This window comes from Alternaria postmessia, assembly GCF_024291825.1.
Source record: "Alternaria postmessia strain BMP 2775 chromosome Unknown scaffold_14, whole genome shotgun sequence".
NCBI classification, from domain to species: domain Eukaryota; kingdom Fungi; phylum Ascomycota; class Dothideomycetes; order Pleosporales; family Pleosporaceae; genus Alternaria; species Alternaria postmessia.
In genome coordinates this window covers 90,398-109,435 of record NW_026260087.1, presented here as the reverse complement: position 1 = coordinate 109,435, position 19,038 = coordinate 90,398, and the positions used below count along the sequence as shown (strand labels likewise).

The 19,038-nt window shown below is 50.7% G+C and overlaps 7 protein-coding genes across 7 annotated transcripts; 4 read left to right on the top strand and 3 right to left on the bottom strand.

The window, feature by feature from the left end:
- Nucleotides 1–1,077: 1,077 nt before the first annotated feature.
- Nucleotides 1,078–6,054, top strand: J4E82_003257 (uncharacterized protein; the record flags this gene model as incomplete). Its single annotated transcript, XM_051729546.1, has 6 exons — nt 1,078–1,811; nt 1,864–2,098; nt 2,157–2,901; nt 2,979–3,245; nt 3,300–5,554; nt 5,614–6,054. 6 exons carry the CDS (start codon nt 1,078–1,080, stop codon nt 6,052–6,054), a joined length of 4,677 nt encoding a protein of 1,558 aa, XP_051590580.1.
- Nucleotides 6,055–6,365: 311 nt separating this feature from the next.
- J4E82_003256 (uncharacterized protein) lies at nt 6,366–7,391 on the bottom strand (the record flags this gene model as incomplete). The annotated part of the gene is made up of 2 exons (XM_051729545.1): nt 6,366–7,027; nt 7,130–7,391. The coding sequence occupies 2 exons, from the start codon at nt 7,389–7,391 to the stop codon at nt 6,366–6,368; spliced, it is 924 nt and encodes a 307-aa protein (XP_051590579.1).
- A 372-nt stretch (nt 7,392–7,763) lies between these two features.
- On the bottom strand, nt 7,764–8,648 carry J4E82_003255 (uncharacterized protein; the record flags this gene model as incomplete). The annotated part of the gene is made up of 3 exons (XM_051729544.1): nt 7,764–8,368; nt 8,420–8,567; nt 8,619–8,648. 3 exons carry the CDS (start codon nt 8,646–8,648, stop codon nt 7,764–7,766), a joined length of 783 nt encoding a protein of 260 aa, XP_051590578.1.
- Nucleotides 8,649–8,867: 219 nt separating this feature from the next.
- On the top strand, nt 8,868–9,795 carry J4E82_003254 (uncharacterized protein; the record flags this gene model as incomplete). Its single annotated transcript, XM_051729543.1, has 3 exons — nt 8,868–8,930; nt 8,981–9,657; nt 9,771–9,795. 3 exons carry the CDS (start codon nt 8,868–8,870, stop codon nt 9,793–9,795), a joined length of 765 nt encoding a protein of 254 aa, XP_051590577.1.
- A 239-nt stretch (nt 9,796–10,034) lies between these two features.
- On the top strand, nt 10,035–10,877 carry PRE7 (Proteasome subunit beta type-6; the record flags this gene model as incomplete). The annotated part of the gene is made up of 2 exons (XM_051729542.1): nt 10,035–10,141; nt 10,190–10,877. The coding sequence occupies 2 exons, from the start codon at nt 10,035–10,037 to the stop codon at nt 10,875–10,877; spliced, it is 795 nt and encodes a 264-aa protein (XP_051590576.1).
- Nucleotides 10,878–13,838: 2,961 nt separating this feature from the next.
- J4E82_003252 (uncharacterized protein) lies at nt 13,839–14,549 on the top strand (the record flags this gene model as incomplete). The annotated part of the gene is made up of 1 exon (XM_051729541.1): nt 13,839–14,549. One exon carries the CDS (start codon nt 13,839–13,841, stop codon nt 14,547–14,549), a length of 711 nt encoding a protein of 236 aa, XP_051590575.1.
- Nucleotides 14,550–15,857: 1,308 nt separating this feature from the next.
- On the bottom strand, nt 15,858–18,505 carry J4E82_003251 (uncharacterized protein; the record flags this gene model as incomplete). The annotated part of the gene is made up of 5 exons (XM_051729540.1): nt 15,858–16,073; nt 16,168–16,381; nt 16,910–17,345; nt 17,398–18,389; nt 18,459–18,505. 5 exons carry the CDS (start codon nt 18,503–18,505, stop codon nt 15,858–15,860), a joined length of 1,905 nt encoding a protein of 634 aa, XP_051590574.1.
- Between the last annotated feature and the right edge of the window lie 533 nt (nt 18,506–19,038).

Genomic DNA, 19,038 nt, shown 5'->3' with positions numbered 1-19,038 from the left:
CACTTCCTGGGGTTTTTATCACGTTCCTGATGAAATCCTACGACGATAATCACAAAAAGCAGTTATCTGAACATTATTGATCTCCACAGAATGGTCAGCCGTCCGTCTATTTCTAAGCATACATGAATTCATAATCATTGCTTTCGTACAACTGTACTACAATGTAGGTAGGGAATGGACGGGTGGTGGGGTACGCGGATCGTTATGGCTCTCTAAACTCTACATATCCTTGTATGCATTTCTAAGCGCATGTGTACTCTGTAAGCCTATGTACAACCTTTGGAGGAGTCGCGTACGCTGCAAGCATATATACGTTTTCTAAGCAGACCATATAGGCGACACGGCAATGCACCCGGCCGCGCTCGTAATGCAACCGACTGACATATGTACCTCCGAACAGCATCGGACTTTACAAGCCTTGGCGGGATCGACATCAGGGAGGGTCTTAGCTCCGCGGAACCCGACGTCAATGCAGACTGCATCACACAGACGAACATGGGAAACTAGCGATCACCGATTGTGAAAACAGGCCGCCTGCCTGCAACCTACACACGCGTGTCAGGTATTCGCAAAGGTCCACCTTACACGAGTGAGCTGCGACTCGTGCTGTGGACTCGATATGCAGGGACATCTGCCCAAGTGGGTAAAGCGAATGAGATCTTCTGCGGAAGGAATGATTGGTAATGCGAAAAAAAAGTGTTGGATGCCCACCCGTTTCGGCCATATTTGGCATCGCGAGCTGGGTGGATGCGCTTCGCAAGTTTAGCTTAGTCTAGCTTCTCGGCAAGGCACGTCAATCATTCATCAAATCTCAAAGATGACGACATGGTTGTGCTTTATCTCCGTTGTCTCCTGCCCAAGCGGTTTGTCAACTCTAAATTTTGGCCTCGTATCCCCGTTGGCAAAAGCACCCCCAGTATTCTCCTGGCTCTACCGGTGACCGCTTAATAAAGACCAATTGAGCCGTACTTGTACGACAAACATCCTGTCTCCTGCTGTTGTTGCTCTTCAGACTCTTTTCCTGCTCTGTTTTTCTTCCAGTACACCTGTTTGATACCCTAAACTTTCATTTGCAACATGTGGGGATCCGCAATCCCACCCGATCGAGACAATCGACGCAACCCATGGCATGAGGACGACTATCTTCGTGATGGAAGGGAAGAGGTGGTAACACCGGACAACCAGAGTGAAGAAGATAGCTCAGATCGCGAGGGCCTGAAGCGTGCTGGTACCTGGGGTGAGAGAGACGCAGGGAAACTGGACACACGGGCTGCAGCAGAGGATCTCGAGGTTCTGCGAGGCGAACTCGCGTCTCTTTCAAATTCGCGTTCCCGGGGCGCGCAATCGCAACGATCAAACCCGCTTTCCAGGACCGTGAGCAGGGTCAGCGGCCGTCAGAGTCAGAGTCACCCTCGGGGATCAATTACACGCGCAGAGGAGGGTACAGGCGACGCAGAAGACGATGAGCCGGGGGATATTGGTGCCGCTGCTGCGCCGGCAGAGAAAGAAGACGACTTCGAACTCGATGAATTCATGCGCGAGGGCCATTTCGAGAAGCGCAAGGACGGTCAATCAGCAAAGAAAGTCGGTGTCATCTACAAGAACCTTACCGTCAAGGGTGTAGGATCGACCGCTTCGTTCGCAAGGACGCTGCCCGATGCGATACTAGGAACATTCGGGCCTGACCTTTACAAAATCGTTACGGGCTTTGTACCTGCGTTGAAGCTTGGCAGGCACAAACAGATGAGGACACTCATCCATGACTTCTCAGGTGTAGTCAAAGACGGTGAGATGATGCTTGTTTTGGGACGGTAAGCAGTATTCCAAACAATATGCTCGGCGAGTGCTGACCGAGTGTATCAGACCCGGATCCGGATGTTCGACATTCCTGAAAGCCATATCCAACAATCGCGAATCCTACGCCGCTGTGGAAGGCGATGTGTCCTATGGAGGTATCCCAGCCGGCAAGCAAAAGAAGCAGTTCCGTGGCGAAGTCAACTACAACCCCGAAGACGATTCCCACATGGCCGATCTCAACGTGTGGCAAACGCTCAAATTTGCTCTCACCAACAAGACCAAGAAGAACGAGAAGCACGAGGTCAGTGTCAAGTATGCAAGCTCCTATGCGGGACAGATACTGACGTTGTATACTACAGATTCCCATCATCCTTGAAGCCCTCCTAAAGGTCTTTGGTATATCCCACACGAAGTATACTAAAGTCGGAGATGAATACGTCCGTGGTGTCAGTGGAGGTGAACGCAAGCGCGTCTCCATTGCCGAGACTCTCGCCACCAAGAGTTCGGTCAATTGCTGGGATAACAGTACTCGCGGTCTTGACGCTAGTACCGCGCTCGACTACGCTAAATCGCTGCGTATCATGACCGATATCAGCAATCGAACTACGCTAGTAACCCTTTACCAAGCTGGTGAACAGATCTACGAGGTCATGGACAAAGTCATGGTTATCGATGCAGGTCGATGTATCTATCAGGGACCTGCAAACGAAGCCAAGCAGTACTTTGAGGACCTTGGATTCAAGTGCCCGGAACGTCAGACTACCGCTGATTTCCTGACCGCCGTTACTGATCCCACCGAGCGGCAATTCCGCCCCGGTTTTGAAGACAAAGCACCGAAGACATCTGAGGAATTAGAAAGGGCTTTCAGGGAGAGTGACGCATACAAGAAGGTATTGAGAGAGATCTCCGAATACGAGGCTGAGCTCGAGGCCAGTGGCTACGTGGACGCCAAAGAGTTCGAGGGTGCCGTACGCGAGAGCAAGAGTAAAACGGTCCGCAAGAAGAGTCCGTACACGGTCTCGTTCATTCGACAGGTTATAGCCTGTACTCAGCGTGAGTTCTGGCTCACTTGGGGCGACCAGACTACGCTGTACACCAAGTTCTGTAAGTTTTACAAACGTATTGATGGACAATCCATCGTCTCTATCATCTTGGACCATCTTGCTAACGCTATCATCAAGTCATCATCATCTCAAACGGTCTCATCGTCGGTTCGCTATTCTACGGTCAATCTCTCGATACCTCGGGCGCTTTTTCGCGAGGTGGCTCCGGTTTCTTCTCCATTCTCTTCCTCGGATGGCTCCAGCTTTCGGAGCTTATGAAGGCCGTTTCTGGTCGCAATGTCGTCAAGAGACATGAAGATTACGCATTCTATCGCCCAAGTGCTGTGGCTATTGCGCGTGTGGTACAAGACTTCCCGCTTTTGTTGGCGCAGGTCATTCCATTCTGTAAGTCACACCTAGCAAAAACGTGTGAAACGTGAACCCAGCTGACATCTTTAGCCATCATCATGTACTTCATGACTGGTCTCGACGTCGACGTATCCAAGTTTTTCATCTACTTCCTGTTCATCTATACTACGACCTTCTGCATTACAAGTCTTTACCGCATGTTTGCCGCCCTCTCTCCATCGATTGACGACGCTGTACGCTTTGCTGGTATCGCGCTCAACCTCTTGATCATATACACCGGTTACGTTATTCCGAAGCCACAGCTTCTGACTGATTACATCTGGTTCGGATGGATCTATTGGATTAATCCAGTCGCGTATTCTTTCGAGTCAGTGCTCGCCAACGAATTCTCCGACCGTGTTATGGAGTGCGCGCCCAGCCAACTGGTACCCCAAGGACCTGGCATCGATCCTGCATACCAGGGCTGCAGCTTGACTGGTGCACCGCCAAATTCTAACACCGTCCCTGGTTCAGACTACCTCCAGGTATCTTTCAACTATTCGAGGTCGAACCTCTGGCGCAACTTTGGTGTCGTGATAGCTTTCTCGGTGCTCTACCTTCTGGTGACCGTGATCGCAACCGAGACTGTATCCTTCGCAGCCTCAGGTGGCGGTGCGTTGGTTTTTGCCAAGAACAAGCGGGCTAAGCAAGCGGTCAAGGAGGAGGCTCCTGCTGATGAGGAGAAGATAGCCGCTGGCGAGTCCGCCTCAAGCTCACACACTGCTGCTCATGAAGAGGAAGAAGCGTTGGAGTCTATTTCGAGCAGTGAGAGTGTCTTCACCTGGAAGGATGTTGAGTACACTGTCCCATACCAGGGAGGTGAACGCAAGCTTCTGAACAAGGTTAATGGGTACGCAAAGCCTGGTGTCATGATCGCTCTTGTTGGTGCCTCCGGTGCTGGTAAGTCGACCCTGCTCAACACGCTTTCGCAGCGACAATCTACTGGTGTCGTTTCGGGTGAGTTCTTGGTGGATGGTAAGGATCTTGGCAAGGCTTTCCAGAGAGGCACCGGGTTCTGTGAGCAAATGGATCTTCACGACGGCACTGCTACGATCCGTGAAGCTCTGGAGTTCTCTGCCATCCTTCGTCAAGACAAGAGCACACCGAGGAAGGAGAAGCTCGACTACGTTAACAAGATCATCGACCTCCTCGAGCTGCAAGACATCCAAGACGCACTAGTTTCTAGCCTAGGCGTGGAGCAGAAGAAGCGTCTTACGATCGGTGTTGAACTTGCTGCGAAGCCTTCTTTGCTACTGTTTCTAGACGAGCCAACCAGTGGTCTTGACAGCAACTCGGCATACTCCATTGTTCAGTTCCTCAAAAAGCTTGCTCAGGCAGGTCAGGCTATTGTCTGCACCATCCACCAACCTAGCAGCGTTCTGATCCAGCAATTCGACATGATTCTCGCCCTCAACCCAGGTGGCAACACGTTTTACTTCGGCCCAGTAGGCGAGAATGGGCGCGATGTTATCAAGTACTTTGGCGACCGTGGTGTACAGTGCCCACCCAGTAAGAACGTGGCAGAGTTCATCCTAGAAACTGCTGCGAAGCCTGTCAAGCGCAAGGACGGCAGCAAAATCAACTGGAACGAAGAGTGGCTCAATTCCGACAACAACAAGCAGATGCTCCAGGAGATCGACCGCGTGAAGACGGAGCGTAGCAAGATCTCCGACCAGAATCAAGATGGTGGAGCTGAGGAGTCCGAGTTCGCGGCGAGCGTCTGGGAGCAAACCACCATGCTCACCAAGCGCACATTCATCCAGTACTGGCGCGACCCGTCTTACCTCTACGGCAAACTCTTCGTCGCAGTCATCATCGGCATCTTCAACGGTTTTACCTTCTGGCAACTCGGCAACTCCATCGGCGACCTCCAAAACCGCATGTTCACTGCTTTCCTTATTATCCTCATCCCGCCCACCATCGTCAACGCTGTCGTACCCAAATTCTACCAGAACATGGCCCTGTGGCAAGCGCGTGAACTTCCTTCCCGTATCTACGGCTGGGTTGCTTTTACGACTGCGCAAGTTGTTGCTGAGATCCCCATCGCCATTGTGTCAAGTGTGCTATACTGGGTTTTGTGGTACTTCCCGACTGGATTACCGACCGATAGCTCGACTTCTGGATACGTTTTCCTGATGACCATGTTGTTCTTCTTGTTCATCTCCAGTTGGGGTCAGTGGATTTGTGCGTTCGCGCCGTCCTTTACTGTCATCTCGAACGTTTTGCCTTTCTTCTTTGTCATGTTCGGTTTGTTCAACGGTGTTGTACGACCGTACGAGATGATGCCAGTGTTCTGGAGATATTGGGTAAGTAACATCCCCGTACGACCCACGCGTGAGGCGCACACTAATCTTGTACACCACAGATGTATTACGTAAATCCTTCAACGTACTGGATTGGTGGTGTACTCTCTGCCACGCTGACTGGCATTCCTGTTCAGTGCCAGGAGAGTGAGACTGCCATCTTCGATGCACCACCAGGCCAAAGCTGTTCCTCTTACGCCGGCGCCTTCGCTTCCGCCTCCCCTGGCTACCTGCTAAACCCTGAAGCCACAAGTGGTTGCCAGTACTGTCCTTACTCTGTTGGAGACGACTACCTGGCTACCATCAATGTCAAAGCCAGCGACAAGTGGCGCGACTTTGGTATCTTCCTTGCCTTTTGCATTAGCAACTGGGCGCTTGTTTACTTCTTCGTCTGGTCCATTCGAATCAAGGGATGGAAGTTCGGATTTGGGATGGTAGGCAATGGTGTTGGGAAGGCTAAGAAGATGCTCGGTGGAAAGAAGAAGGGTGAGGGAAAGGCCTAATACATGAAAAGCACATGTAGTGTTTGAGATTCGTATAACATTTTAATGTAGTATAATGTTCAAACTTCCACAAGCTTTCGAAACGGCCTTTGCAAAGTCTGAGAAAGCTGGTACCTTCTAGCCATACCTTGCAGCAAGATTTACCTTGAGATGTTCACCGGTGTTCACGTTGTGCTTTTGTAGTATCCAGCGCAGCGAGTGACTTCGGAGTACATTATAGGTACAACTAAGAGATTCCGAACTTTCCGGTATTCTTGGTGCTTTGCATTAATAAACAGCATTGGTACGGAGTATGCCCAACTACTACAAACCTACCCCTCTCTACCCAAAACCTGCCGCCACCCAAACTCCTCCCTAAATCCTAACATATCCTTCATCTTCTTATTAGAAACCGGACTCTCCTTCTCTCCCATTCTTGTCAGAATCTCCGTCTCGGGACAAACCTTCCTTAACCAATCCTCGCTCGTGCCCTCCGTCTCCGGGATAGTAATGTCATCATTCACCGCATTGAAAACCTGGTACCCCAGCCCATCCGTCTGTAAACAACAGTGTACCATATTGCCCAAATCCCTCGCATCGGTATAACTCCACGCATGCACTTTGAAATCCTGTGGCCGGGTTAAATATGCTTCAAACTTCTTTATATGATTCTCCGGTTCGATAACAGCTGAGATGCGCAAACAGTAAATATCTACACCAGGAAACCGGCGTGCGAATGACGCGGCGGTAGTTTCCATGCAGAGTTTACTAGTGGCGTAGACGTCCATGGGGGTTGTTGGTGTGGACTCTGTGATAGGGAAGTGGGCGTAGGATGTGGAGCCTTCGGCATAGGTGACGCCATAGGTGGTGAGGCTGGAGGCGAGGATTATCTTGCGGATGCCGAGCTTACAGGCGGATTCGAGGATGTTGTAGGAGCTGAGGGTGTTGGTGCGGTAGGTTTCGTTGTCGGGGAGGCGCATGGGTTGGGGGATACCTAGGGGTTGCATGTTAGGTCCGTATTGGCGGTATGGTTTGGCATCCGTTCACGACTTTCTGTGTATCCATCTCTTCGTAATAGGCATTGGTGGTTACGTACCAGCAAAATGTACGACGGCATCCGGTGTTTTGACTGGCTCCATGAAGGGTTCGCTGATCTTGAAGTGACAAGACAGGCTGTTGAAAGCTTGCGCGCCGTCTGTAAGATCGGCCTTCAAAGTATGTACATTGGGATTGTCTAGAGGTGTCGCATCCACGTTGAGTATCTCATGGCCGAAGCTAAGCAACTTCTCAATTACATGACGTCCGGCGACTCCAGAACCGCCCGTAAATACTATCCTCTTCTTTGGTGGAGAGGGCATTGTGCAGGAGAACACGAGGTGTCAGATAAAATTGTAGCTGTGGTATGACGGAACTGTCTGTAAGTTTGCAAGCAAAGGACAACAGATCCCATGACCAAGATGCTGATCATAAGGCTTGCTGTTCGTAAGCGGAGCTTCCCCGCTCTAGCTTACGAAGCTCTAACCTCGTTGGTCCTTCTGAGCACCGTTGTGCGTGGAGTCTTAGAGGCCGAAAATGGTAATAATGCACGAACACGCACCATGCCAGAAACAGGGGGCTTGGACAATCCATACCGCTATTGGTACATTCATTCATGTCTATCATTCAGGCCTCAGCTACTCGATGAGCAGAGGCTTTTGATCGTAATGTCCGGCCTTTCCCTATACGCCTCTCTACACAACCTGGGTGCCGTATCCCCTGATCCTGTCGGCGAATGCCCAGCTCTGGTTCTCCAGCTTCACGTTCTCGTCGAGATCAACGCCGTCCTTTGTGATGACGGCAATCGAGTACTTGTCCATACTCCTAGCATCTCTGTAGAAGAGAACCTTCATGCACTCCTTGACCTTCTCTACTGCTTGTTCCCGTGTGACGTTTTCTACAGCGGCCTCATCTGGTAGTATTGTCCTTAGGATTGGCTGAGCGAGATGTGCACCGAAGCCAGTGGCCAGCGATGGTGATGAAAAGGTGGTACCGAGAAGGTCTGCGCTTGCAAGGAAGGGCTTCTTATCGCCGTCCATGCCCACGATGAGTAGGTGGTTCCACAATGGGTCGAACTTTGAGCGACGGTTGTACATGACTTTGGCGAGGTAGGTATGGAGGTTCTTGGCATTCAGCGAGTTCTCAGAAGAGGAGTAGTTCTCGCGGATGTCGAGCGAGTTGAGTAGGCGGTCCAGGTACTGCATGTCCGAAACATCGCCGCCGAAGCCTACGACTACCTCGTCATTGAACTTTCGTAGGCGCTTGACGTCAGTGAAGCGAGCAAGGGAGCCATATGAAGCTGTGGTCGTTTGTCAGCCAGAACCTCACTACCAGTTGTGTTGTGCCATACCCAGATTGTCTGCGGCAATGACTACGCCGTCCTTGAACTTGGCTGCAAGTACCGAGGTACCCGTCACGATCGGGCTCTGAGTGTGCTGGTTCGGGCCGGCAGACGAGAAATGTGAAGGATCATAGGCGCCGTATACATCGTCTCTAGGCTATGATGTATTAGTACTGTTGCTGTTTGAGGCGGCGGGCGGAAGACATACACGACCCCAAGCTTGTGGAAGATGGTTCATGGTAACGGTGGTGACTGAAACGGCGGTTTAGAGAGGGGGATTTGTTCAGGAATCAGAGAGGGTGATATGTTGTAGTGAGCTCAAGGGTGAGGTTGTTGTTACGATGTTCCCAGGCAGTCGGTGGTTGCGCAGCTCACCCGCCAAGACAGCGAGTTGGCCCAAGCTTCCGCATACTGAGGTCAATCCGAGATGATCGTCTGCAAGCATTGCGCAACCAAAATGCTCGGAATCGACTACCCAGATAGTGACGAGGAGGACGTCGTGCCCGCGACTCAGCCAGAGGTGAGACTCACAAACGTACACCAAGGGCTCTTGTGGCTACTAATATAGAGTTGACCAACATTTCTGCAGCAGTTGCGCCGGCTCCAGAACCTCTTTCCGCTCCCGCGCCTCTCGAACAACCGCCTACCTCCTCAGGTCCAGTGAATGGTCCTGCTCAAGGTCCCGCCCAAGGCCCGACCGTTTCGCCACCTCCAGAGGAAGATGTCCCCTCGAACGACGCCGCGCCAGGCTCAACGTACGCCAACACACGCGCTCTGATTCAGAACCTTACTTTACCCACCGTACCCAATTTCGACATACCACCTTCTCCGCCCGGATCACCACCTCAGAGAGCGACGAAGAAGTTTGCGCAGTTCCTCGAACTTAAAAAGAAGGGACAACACTTCAACCAGCGCCTAGAAACCTCGTCAGTGCTACGCGATCCGGGGCATATGCAGAAGTTGATGGACTTTGCGGGGATTAGCGAACAAGACTCATATACATCCACACTACCAGAAGATGTCGCCATACCGGCAGTCTTTCCAGAGTGGGCCTACGTCGAGGAACTGAAAGCCTCACAGAAGCGGATTTCGAAGACCAGAGAGCAGGAAAGATCCAAGGCACCAAGAGAAGCTCTCGAGTTCGTCTCCGCGTCTAAGAACGCGTCGAGCTCTACCACGGGAAAACGCAAGGAGTTGGAACACAGAGGAAAGGATGATCAGAGTTCAAGGAGCAAGTTGGAGAGCGGGTCGAGATCTCCAAAGAGAAGGCGGTCGAGGTCTAGAGAAAGAAGGTGATGGAGACGATTGTACATTAGCAGCAGAGTTCAGTAGCGCAATGGCATAGTAATGCTGGTTACAGCTCCCATATCACGTTTGAGGTCTAGTTAATAGATTACAAAACATGGACTGAAATCAATTATGCGTATGCTTCAACGCGGTCTGGAGGGTATGCTCTCACTACATCAGCGCCAAGACACTAGCGCGTGGAAGCTCCAGGCATTCGAGCTGCGTAACTCCAGAGCTTCAACACCAACAAACAGATCCGCCGCCATAACCCACAACCCTCCGATATCGACAAGACTTCCTACAGCCTACTTCGAATCCACGTCTGTACAACTCAACAATGGCTGCGCTCTACACCGGTGCACCCCCGCAAGGTGGCCCAGGCTATTCGTTCAACCAGACCCCCAGAACTGTCCCATCAGGCGAGCGGCAACATGGTTTCTACCCGTATGTGCAGCTTTCATACTGAGTACATGCAAACCTAACAAGATCCAGCTACACCGACAACGGCGGATCAACACTAGGCATCTCCGGCGCCGACTTCGCCATCCTAGCAGGTGACACACGTTCGACATCCGGCTACAACATCAACACACGATACGCACCCAAGCTCTTTAAGATTGGCGGCGAAGGACCAGACAACAAGGGCGCCCGGATAGTACTGTCTGTAGTCGGCTTCGCCGCAGACGGTGATGCGTTGAAGGAGCGTCTCGACACCATTGTCAAGATGTACAAGTACCAGCACGGAAAGCCCATGACCGTCTCTGCCTGCGCACAACGACTCAGCCACATCCTCTACAACAAGCGATTCTTTCCCTACTACGTACACGCCATCTTAGCCGGTCTGGACGAGGAGGGCAAGGGTGCGTTGTACTCCTACGACCCGGTCGGCAGCTACGAGAGGGAGCAGTGTAGGGCGGCTGGTGCTGCGGCATCACTTATCATGCCCTTCTTGGACAACCAAGTCAACTTCAAGAACATGTACGAGCCAGGCAGCGGCACTGGTCACGAACTCAAGTCAAAGCAAGCACAACCGCTACCACGGGACCACGTCGAGGATCTGGTACGGGACGCCTTTACAAGCGCGGTCGAGAGGCATATCGAGGTTGGTGATGGCCTTCAGATGATGATCATCACGAAGGAGGGCATAGCCGAGACCTTCACCCCGCTCAAGCGGGACTAAGAAGGTGTGGTAGGCAGATCGAGGGTGGGGTATCTTCACGAATATGATGATTTCAAGACACCGAGCAGATGTATGAATAGCACAATGAAATGCTACTGAATATTAAGAATCAAGCCTTTGCATGGTTCATGCCAGACAAACTCTGTATCCTCTCTGTACTTTCATCTTATCTGCGTGCGCTCGTTTGGATGCAGTCGAAGCGCTGCCTGTGTGACACCTCCCGACACTTAAACAGCTAACGAATCTACGTTTCCTGTCTTCTAACACTTTGCATCAGAGTCCTTTAGCGTAATAACAAGCTCTGTGCTATTTTCTAAGTAAATTTGTAGATGTTGTGACGCCAGTCCTATTTGTGATATCTCTACAAATCTCTCTTCACTCCTGCTAATGTTCTTGTACTCTTCTCACAAATAAGGTCGCACTACTTATGTTTTATTTAATAGACGTTGCCTATGCAAAGAGTTGATAAGCCAAGTGAGATATCCTGAGGATACGCCACTCCCCAGAGTTACTTGGCAGTATTATATCGCTCTTCCTGTGTTAGCATAAATCTTCACTGTAAGGCTACAGGGAAAAGAATCTACAGGATAGCACCAAAAAACTGATCTCAGCAAGAGCAAAAAGAACAGTCACCCTTAATGTATTAAGTTCCTGCCGAAAACCCCCGCTACAAGTCCTAAGGTGAAATCTTGAATGCTCCGAAGATGCCACCCAAGACTAAACCTTAGAAGATGCAGAGGCGATTTTATCACGACTCGAACCTGCGTCTTCCAGTCTGAATGGGTAGCGACCCCATTCAGACTGGAAGATACAGGTCGCCGGCCGACCAAGGGCATTCCAGCCTCATTGATGGGAGAACTGTGCTGAATCAAGGCTTATATAGCGAGAGGAATTGTAGAATCACATGGTTTATGTGAAGGAGAGCGGGAAGGATATACAAATGTACTAGTGGGAGGGGGAGGTGAAGGTGAGGGTGGGTGTTTGCTAATTCGGTGGTTGTTGACGAGCTGCGCGTGTGCTGCCTGTGGGAAGAAGCGAGAGGTCTGACGGTGAGAAAGATGATGGGTGGGGAGGATGACGAGGCGTAAAATCAGACAAACGGGTAGCTTGGGAAAAGAGACTGATGTTGTAACGGTGAACTTACCTAGGCACACACAGAGTATGTAAGTTTGCAACAACGACGTGTCAAAGATAACCGAATTGCTCGAATAGATTGACATACCAAGAAGGCAAAGTATACGTAGTCAACAGATTGGGATATGGAAAGCTCGATAAATGGAAGCGTTCGGTCTACGAGAGCTCAAACATAGCTGAAAACACATACAGTATGGCAAAACTTATACTGAACTGCGATTGACGTTGTGTGAAGTAAAGGTTTGCTGTCTGTTGAGTGCATTTCAAACACATTCCAATAATGCCGCAGCCGGCTTCGTCGCAGTTGTTTGAAAGACTTATGTTTCGGTTGATGGTATGCTTAGTAATTGATACGGCGTCAATCCAGGGGGACAAAGAGTTGATGGATGATAACACTCTGCTACCCTTATGTTGGCTATTAAGGCCTGAGTCAATGACCAGGACTGTGAACGGCAGTGCGGGTATCAAACGTGAAGTCTAAGAGCTAGAGATGGTGTTTGTAATGAGAATATCTGTCTTGAGCGCCATCAAAGGCCGTCGTGACAGACTGAAGTTGGTGAAGGAACGACGGGAAGTTCCTGTGCGGCATGTGCGCCCCTGCCTTGACGCGCTAGCCCGCCCCAACAACGTCACCGGCCAACACCTCCGTGCATGCCGACCCATCGGTTGAGCTATGCGACTTCTCGCATGGTTCATTCATCTAAACCCAAGGGCCTGCATTCTCCCGATGCTGTGCTAGGAGATGCAGGAAACAAGCTTTCTCGCCGAGAGACCAGATCTGGGGAAGGCGCACACGCGGCACATGTCGCTTCCCGAATCTCATCTAAACAGATTGCTTTCGATAACTCTTCGCCCTAAGACCTGGTCGAGTCGCCCGATGGCACTGGGTCACGATACCCAGTAAGGCTCATTGACAGTGCACGCTTTTTCAGCAGCTTGAGATTCTAGAATTGCGCGCCTCCTGTCGTCGCTCGTCGTCAACAAGTACAGCTACGTAGGTAAGATTAGACAGGTCCTCGTTGCAGCTCACAGAGGTGCAACAATGAGTTCTTCAGCTTTTCTAGAAGGTTTGCACCCGATCAAGCTCATGTGAGCTTTATCCGGTGGTTCCTAGTGCACGCATTATATACAAGCAGCCCTGCACGACACACACAAAGGCATACCTCTAGAGCGAATCCATGGCCAGGTTGCCATGTGGTCACCAATAAGTGACCGGGTTCTGCGGTCTGGTTAATATCCACCCTAGCCATAGGACGTTACACGTGGAAAACAGAACCCGGGTTTCGGCAACGACAAGCTTTACTTTCATATAATCTTAAGTCAGACGACGGTGCCATACTCTACAGATATACGTTTTGGGTTTAGCAGCACGGATCTGATCCACGGGCTGGACTTCGTCTGCAAGCGAGCATGATGTCCAGCCTTTGAGGAATCGAGAAACGAGTATAAAGAGGTGGTAGGTACGAGACCATTTCGATGCCAGCCCAGTAAGAATCGACCATTGTCTTTCTTCAGTCAACCGACTACTGTCGATAATTTCAACGATGAAGAGCGCGATCATCTTGACCAGCGTTGTTGCCTTTGCAACACAGGCAGCGTCTCATGCGACATTCCAAGACCTTTGGGTCAACGGCAAAGATCAGATAAGCATACCCAACCCATAATACGATGCCACTAACACCCATTCACCAGTCGACTTGCGCCAGGCTTCCCAACAGTAACAGCCCCGTCACATCGGTAGCAAGTAACGACATCCGTTGCAACGCCAACCACGGACCAGCAGCCTCAAAATGCAGTGTCCCTGCCGGTGGCACTGTAACTGTTGAGATGCATCAGCAGAACGGCGATCGGTCTTGCGCGAACGAGGCCATTGGTGGTGCCCACTACGGCCCTGTGCTTGTCTATATGTCCAAAGTCGCAGATGCATCCACAGCTGATGGCTCCACTCCGTTCTTCAAGGTCTTCCAGGATACATGGGCGAAGAACACTGCTGGCGGCGGCGGCTCGGACGATTATTGGGGTACGAAGGACCTGAACAAAAACTGCGGAAAGATGGACGTGAAGATCCCTACAGATCTGGCCCCAGGAGACTATCTGCTAAGAGCGGAAGCCATTGCGTTGCATGCTGCATCTGGTGCTGGCGGCGCTCAATTCTACATTACCTGCTACCAAATCACTGTGACTGGTGGTGGTTCGTCTTCGCCTGCTGGTGTGGCTTTCCCCGGAGCATACAAAGCTACCGACCCTGGCATCCAGATCAACATCTACCAGAACCTCGCATCGTATGTCGCCCCCGGTCCGGCAGTCATCGCAGGTGGTACTGAAGCCGTTGCTGGATCCGCTGGATCCGCTGTGACTGCTACTGGTGGAGCTCCGGTTGCCACATCTACAGCAACCACGATGAAGACATCTGCAGTAGCCACATCTGCTGCCGCTGTGCCAACGAGTGGAGGTGGTGCTGGAGCATGCTCAGTTGCAAAGTACGGTCAGTGCGGCGGAAATGGATACAGTGGATGCAAAACCTGTAAGTCGGCCTAATTCGGGTGTGCGAGGACAGGCTTGTACTGACGATTCATAGGTGCTTCAGGACTTACCTGCAAGGCTGGAGGTGACTATTATTCACAGTGCGTCTGATCAGCTTGATGGCAGCGGACGGTAGACCTATTAAGCTTCATGTAAATACTTAGGTATCTCTGGAAATGACGACTGCTTAATCTCTATTACTTGTATTATCTGTTGTTTGTTCTAGACCATAGGGTCGGAACTAGGACTGGACGGTAACAACAGCGCCCTTCCACACCCCCATCACATTTCCTGCACACTCGGAATAAGGTCGAGCATCTGCATGCGCAAACCTGTCTCATCTCGCAACAGACGCCCTTCACAGTATCCATGCGTCTAGCTAGCGCCCTTCATATCGGCATAATGGTAAGCATGAAGACTTACCCCTCTTTAGGTTTAATCTTCACCGGCATAGATTTTCAATTCCGAACATTATACATCACGCTCATCCAGCCACATCGGCACATGCAATGAACAACGAAACAATTGTCGCGTCTGGAACAAAAATTTAGCCTTTGAAAATAAGCTTGACGCGTATATCGTGCCTCCTGCATGCAATGCTTGTAGGGCTGTGGCTTCGGCATTGGGCGCCTAACGTTGCTGCCTAGGCATGATACCATGATGAGTGTGCATCCGCTTACTACGACCGTCGATTAGCAACTCCGAACCATGCAGGGATATTTTCTGGTATGGAATTCGTGGTTCACACTGGATTATGAGCGGTCAATCTCCATTCCGACAATGCACGAGGCAGGAAAAGGGCAATGACGAGCCTAAGCAGGGTATGTTGCTTGATCGGTGGTGATGTGATGATTTTGTATATAAGATGGTTTGTGGGACATTGATAGAGGAGTCAAACCAGCTACAAGAGAGCAGAAGCAGAGCATCGCCGTAGCACAACTGCCTCAACTCTTTCCATCAACTTGAAGTACCATCGAAACATCATCCAATTACAAGATCCCCTCAGAACGTCCATCACCACAATGTCTTCTCCCTCTAACAAGACCTCTCCTACCGATCTGCCACGCTACTCCATCACTGCACCACCACCATACACATCATCCGATGCGAACTCCATGTTTTCAACGAAGTCAACATCAAAGAGTATCCTCAAGAAGATGTTGAACCTGAATTGTACGTTGACACACCCTGCTAGACTTGGAAAAGCCAGTCAACGCTGACAGCAGCATTTGAAGCGACGTCGCAATCAAGTAACCAAACGCGGAAGGAGACGGAAGAAAACGAGGCGAGAGCTGCAGCAAGAGCGGCGTACTTCTCTGGCCTTTAGATCAGCTGTTGGTATTGGGGAGAGAGAGAGAGAGAGAGAGAGATGTTATCGGGGTTATCGAGATAATGGTTGTCAAGTTCCACACATCGGGCATTGCGTGTGCTTATAGCATACGTCTGGAGCATCGAAGAAGCCATGGAAGGCTTTTTCAGTATCGGATCCAGCTTCGTGTATATGTAGGCGCCTGGCGTTCTGTAGTATGTACCGCGTTTCTAGTTCCTGGTCAAAGTGGTATCCTTGACCCGCTTAGAATATGTCCTGGTCAAGTTAGCAGGCCCTGAATATGTTTACACTTGTTTGTCTTACCGTATTGTTCCACGTTGCATTGTCCAGCCAATTTAGAAAGTCCTCACTCTCAGTTGGTATAGGTTCCAAACCCTCAATCATAGGCATGTCGAAGAAGCCTTGCCCCGCTCCAGTCATAGCTGCAGCGTCATCGCCCCGTTCTTGCTCGCCATTCGTTGGAGGCACGTAATTGAGGACTTCCTCGAGCACCAGTGCAAGCATCTTGTTGAGCTCGCTGCACAGTTTGTGATTTCCGTCGCCGGGAAGAACTATCCATTCCAGACACGAAGTTAGCACGGAAAGATTTCGGATGACCTCTGCTCGAGTTATTGTATCAGGCAATGGTACGCCTTCAATCGTGCATCTTCGAAGCTCTAATGCTAGGACACCGGCGGCGGGTGAGCAGTAGAATAATATAACAGTGGGGAAGTGGCGACGAATTTCGTAATCGCTATTTTGCGGTTTGGTACATATAAGGGATGTAACGAGTATCTTTAGCGACACCTCCAATAGTGCTGGGAGCGCCTGTTGCGTGATCCGGTGAAGTAGACGCTGCGTTTGAAAATGGACGTGCAAGTAGTCCAGATAGTAAGCGGTTAGTCGCATAGCTAGACCAGGACCACGCCCTACCCAGGCAGCCTCTTCCGTGTAGGTGTCGTATCTCAGATGCGTTGGCAATGCGTTCCACCATGCTGTACATTCAGCAGATATCGCTCTGATAGTGTTAGCCGAATGTAGAGAAAAGTTCAAGGGTCGGACGTACTCTACGTTCTGCACCACATCACTATCCTTCTCACCTGCCAAAGTTTGCTCTAGCAGCCTCTCCTTGAAAACAGCAAGTTGACACCTCATTCTGCCGAAGGTCGCAGGGTGAAGATGCCCTTCTGTGTTCCAGCCTGCGCTGTCTAGCTTCGAAAGCTCAGCATTCAGTACATCCGGATCCTCTGAAGTCACAGCCTGATCGCTAATGTCCAATAACATCTTGCGGTCACTATACCTCCAACCCATCATTGGAGGTCGTCCATAGAACACAGCTAGGGCTTTGTCGGAGCGATATATGGCTGCGTAGAGTCGTCTTCTGAACTCGCGCATAAAGAACGGTTCTGCGTTGGAACCATCTCCATTACAGGCTTCGCAATGTATGCCTGCGGCGTAGAGAGCAGAAACACTGTCGCCCATACGCCTCCATGTGGCATGATCTAGACGTGTCAGCCGTTGTGATGCAGCTCTCAAGAATATAGATCGACGCACGGTTATCTCCATAAAAACTACTAACTACCATCATGTTGATGTAGATGAGACATGTCATGAGCTCATTCACGGCGCCATGTGTTTCGCAGATGTTGATGCATGTGTTGGTTGCGTGCATTACGTCTTCAATGAACTCCTCTCTGTTCATTTGCTTGCCGTCTTCTAGCGTGAACAGAGGATCATTGGGTGATGTGTATTGGGCATTAGAGCCGGCAATCGCCAGGATCAAGCCTAACGTGTCCCATCTCAAGTTCTTGCCTGTGAAGAGCGTGTGAAACTCCGATGGCCGCATATCCGAAGGGATCTTCATGGGTCGAGCGGAGTTCCTTGTAATTTCCGCGTATAGAGGATATACCTGACTACCAGCAGCGTGGAGCTGTTCTACGTCTTTACGCAGCTGTGGCATTGCAGAGAGGAAAAGTGGACCAACGAGAGCAGGGTCCTTGTGCATAGCAAAGTACATATCAAGAGACCTTTCAAAAAACGAGAAGGGTTGGAGAGTAGACACGATTGTGTCTCCAAGCGAAAATTGGCAGTGTCGATGTCCCATACCTCTACTCGACGCCGAAGGAGTTATACTCAGTCTCTCAGATGGCTGTTCATGCACTGTCTCTGGCAAGGGCTGCTCTTCTGTGAAGACAGCAGCATAACTCGTGGAACCCAAAAAGAAGTTCCTTGATGGGTCGGGTCCGCTTTGTGTTGTTCTCGTAGCAGATTCTGGAGGGGTAGGCCAAGGGACGAATCCAGCATCGTTCCTCAATGTTGGTGGACTCAGTGTCAGGGGCGTCAGCCTCCCCTGGCTGGACGATGAAGCATGCCCATCTAATCTCCGACGACGTGGTTCTGGCTTCTTGCGTGGAGTACCAGCAGGCTTAGTCATGGGGTTCGGATGGTAGAAGCAATGCTCTGTCATCCCACGTGCTTGACACTTTGAGCACGTCGGTGTGGCATGGTCGCACTTGATTTTCGAAATGCGACATGGTTCGCATGACCTGTGAGTGAAGCATTAGTTCCCATCCACAACGCATCTCATCTCAATTGCGACAGTCGGAATGACTAACCTTAGCTTCCCGTTCCTCCGCAGCATAACGGCTGATTCTCCGGACATTCGGGTGTTGTAAGTGACAGTGTGGAGAAGCCTACTTCGCACACAAAACTTACGTATCACTTAACATTGAACATACATTCATGGAGTTCGATAGATTATTCCGGCAGCAGCCTTCCATCGTAAAAGCAAAATGAGGGCTGTGCCAGGTTTAGATGGTGGGGCGCTAGCGGCTGTCAACTTCTTTGCCATTGGCTTATGATAGCGGAGAGAGGACGCCTAAGCAACGATCTGCCGATCCCTTCCCAATGGAGCTCGACGCGGAGTAAAAGCCCGTCACACGGAGCATCGGACTGAATCAACGAAGTTCCAATTTCCTAAGTCTTCATACTCACAACATGTCCTGGAGGTGTTGGCATATTTTCGTCTTAGCAGAATAGCGAAGCACAAACCAATGCAGGCCTCCAGCTTTCGTGTTTGATATAAGTCGTTGACAAAAGGCTGTTTTATGATTTTCAGATGCGAAACTAAGATTCATAGAGCAAACGCTCGGTACGGTAGTACATTGAAATGAGCAATACGCAAGCGATTTATGT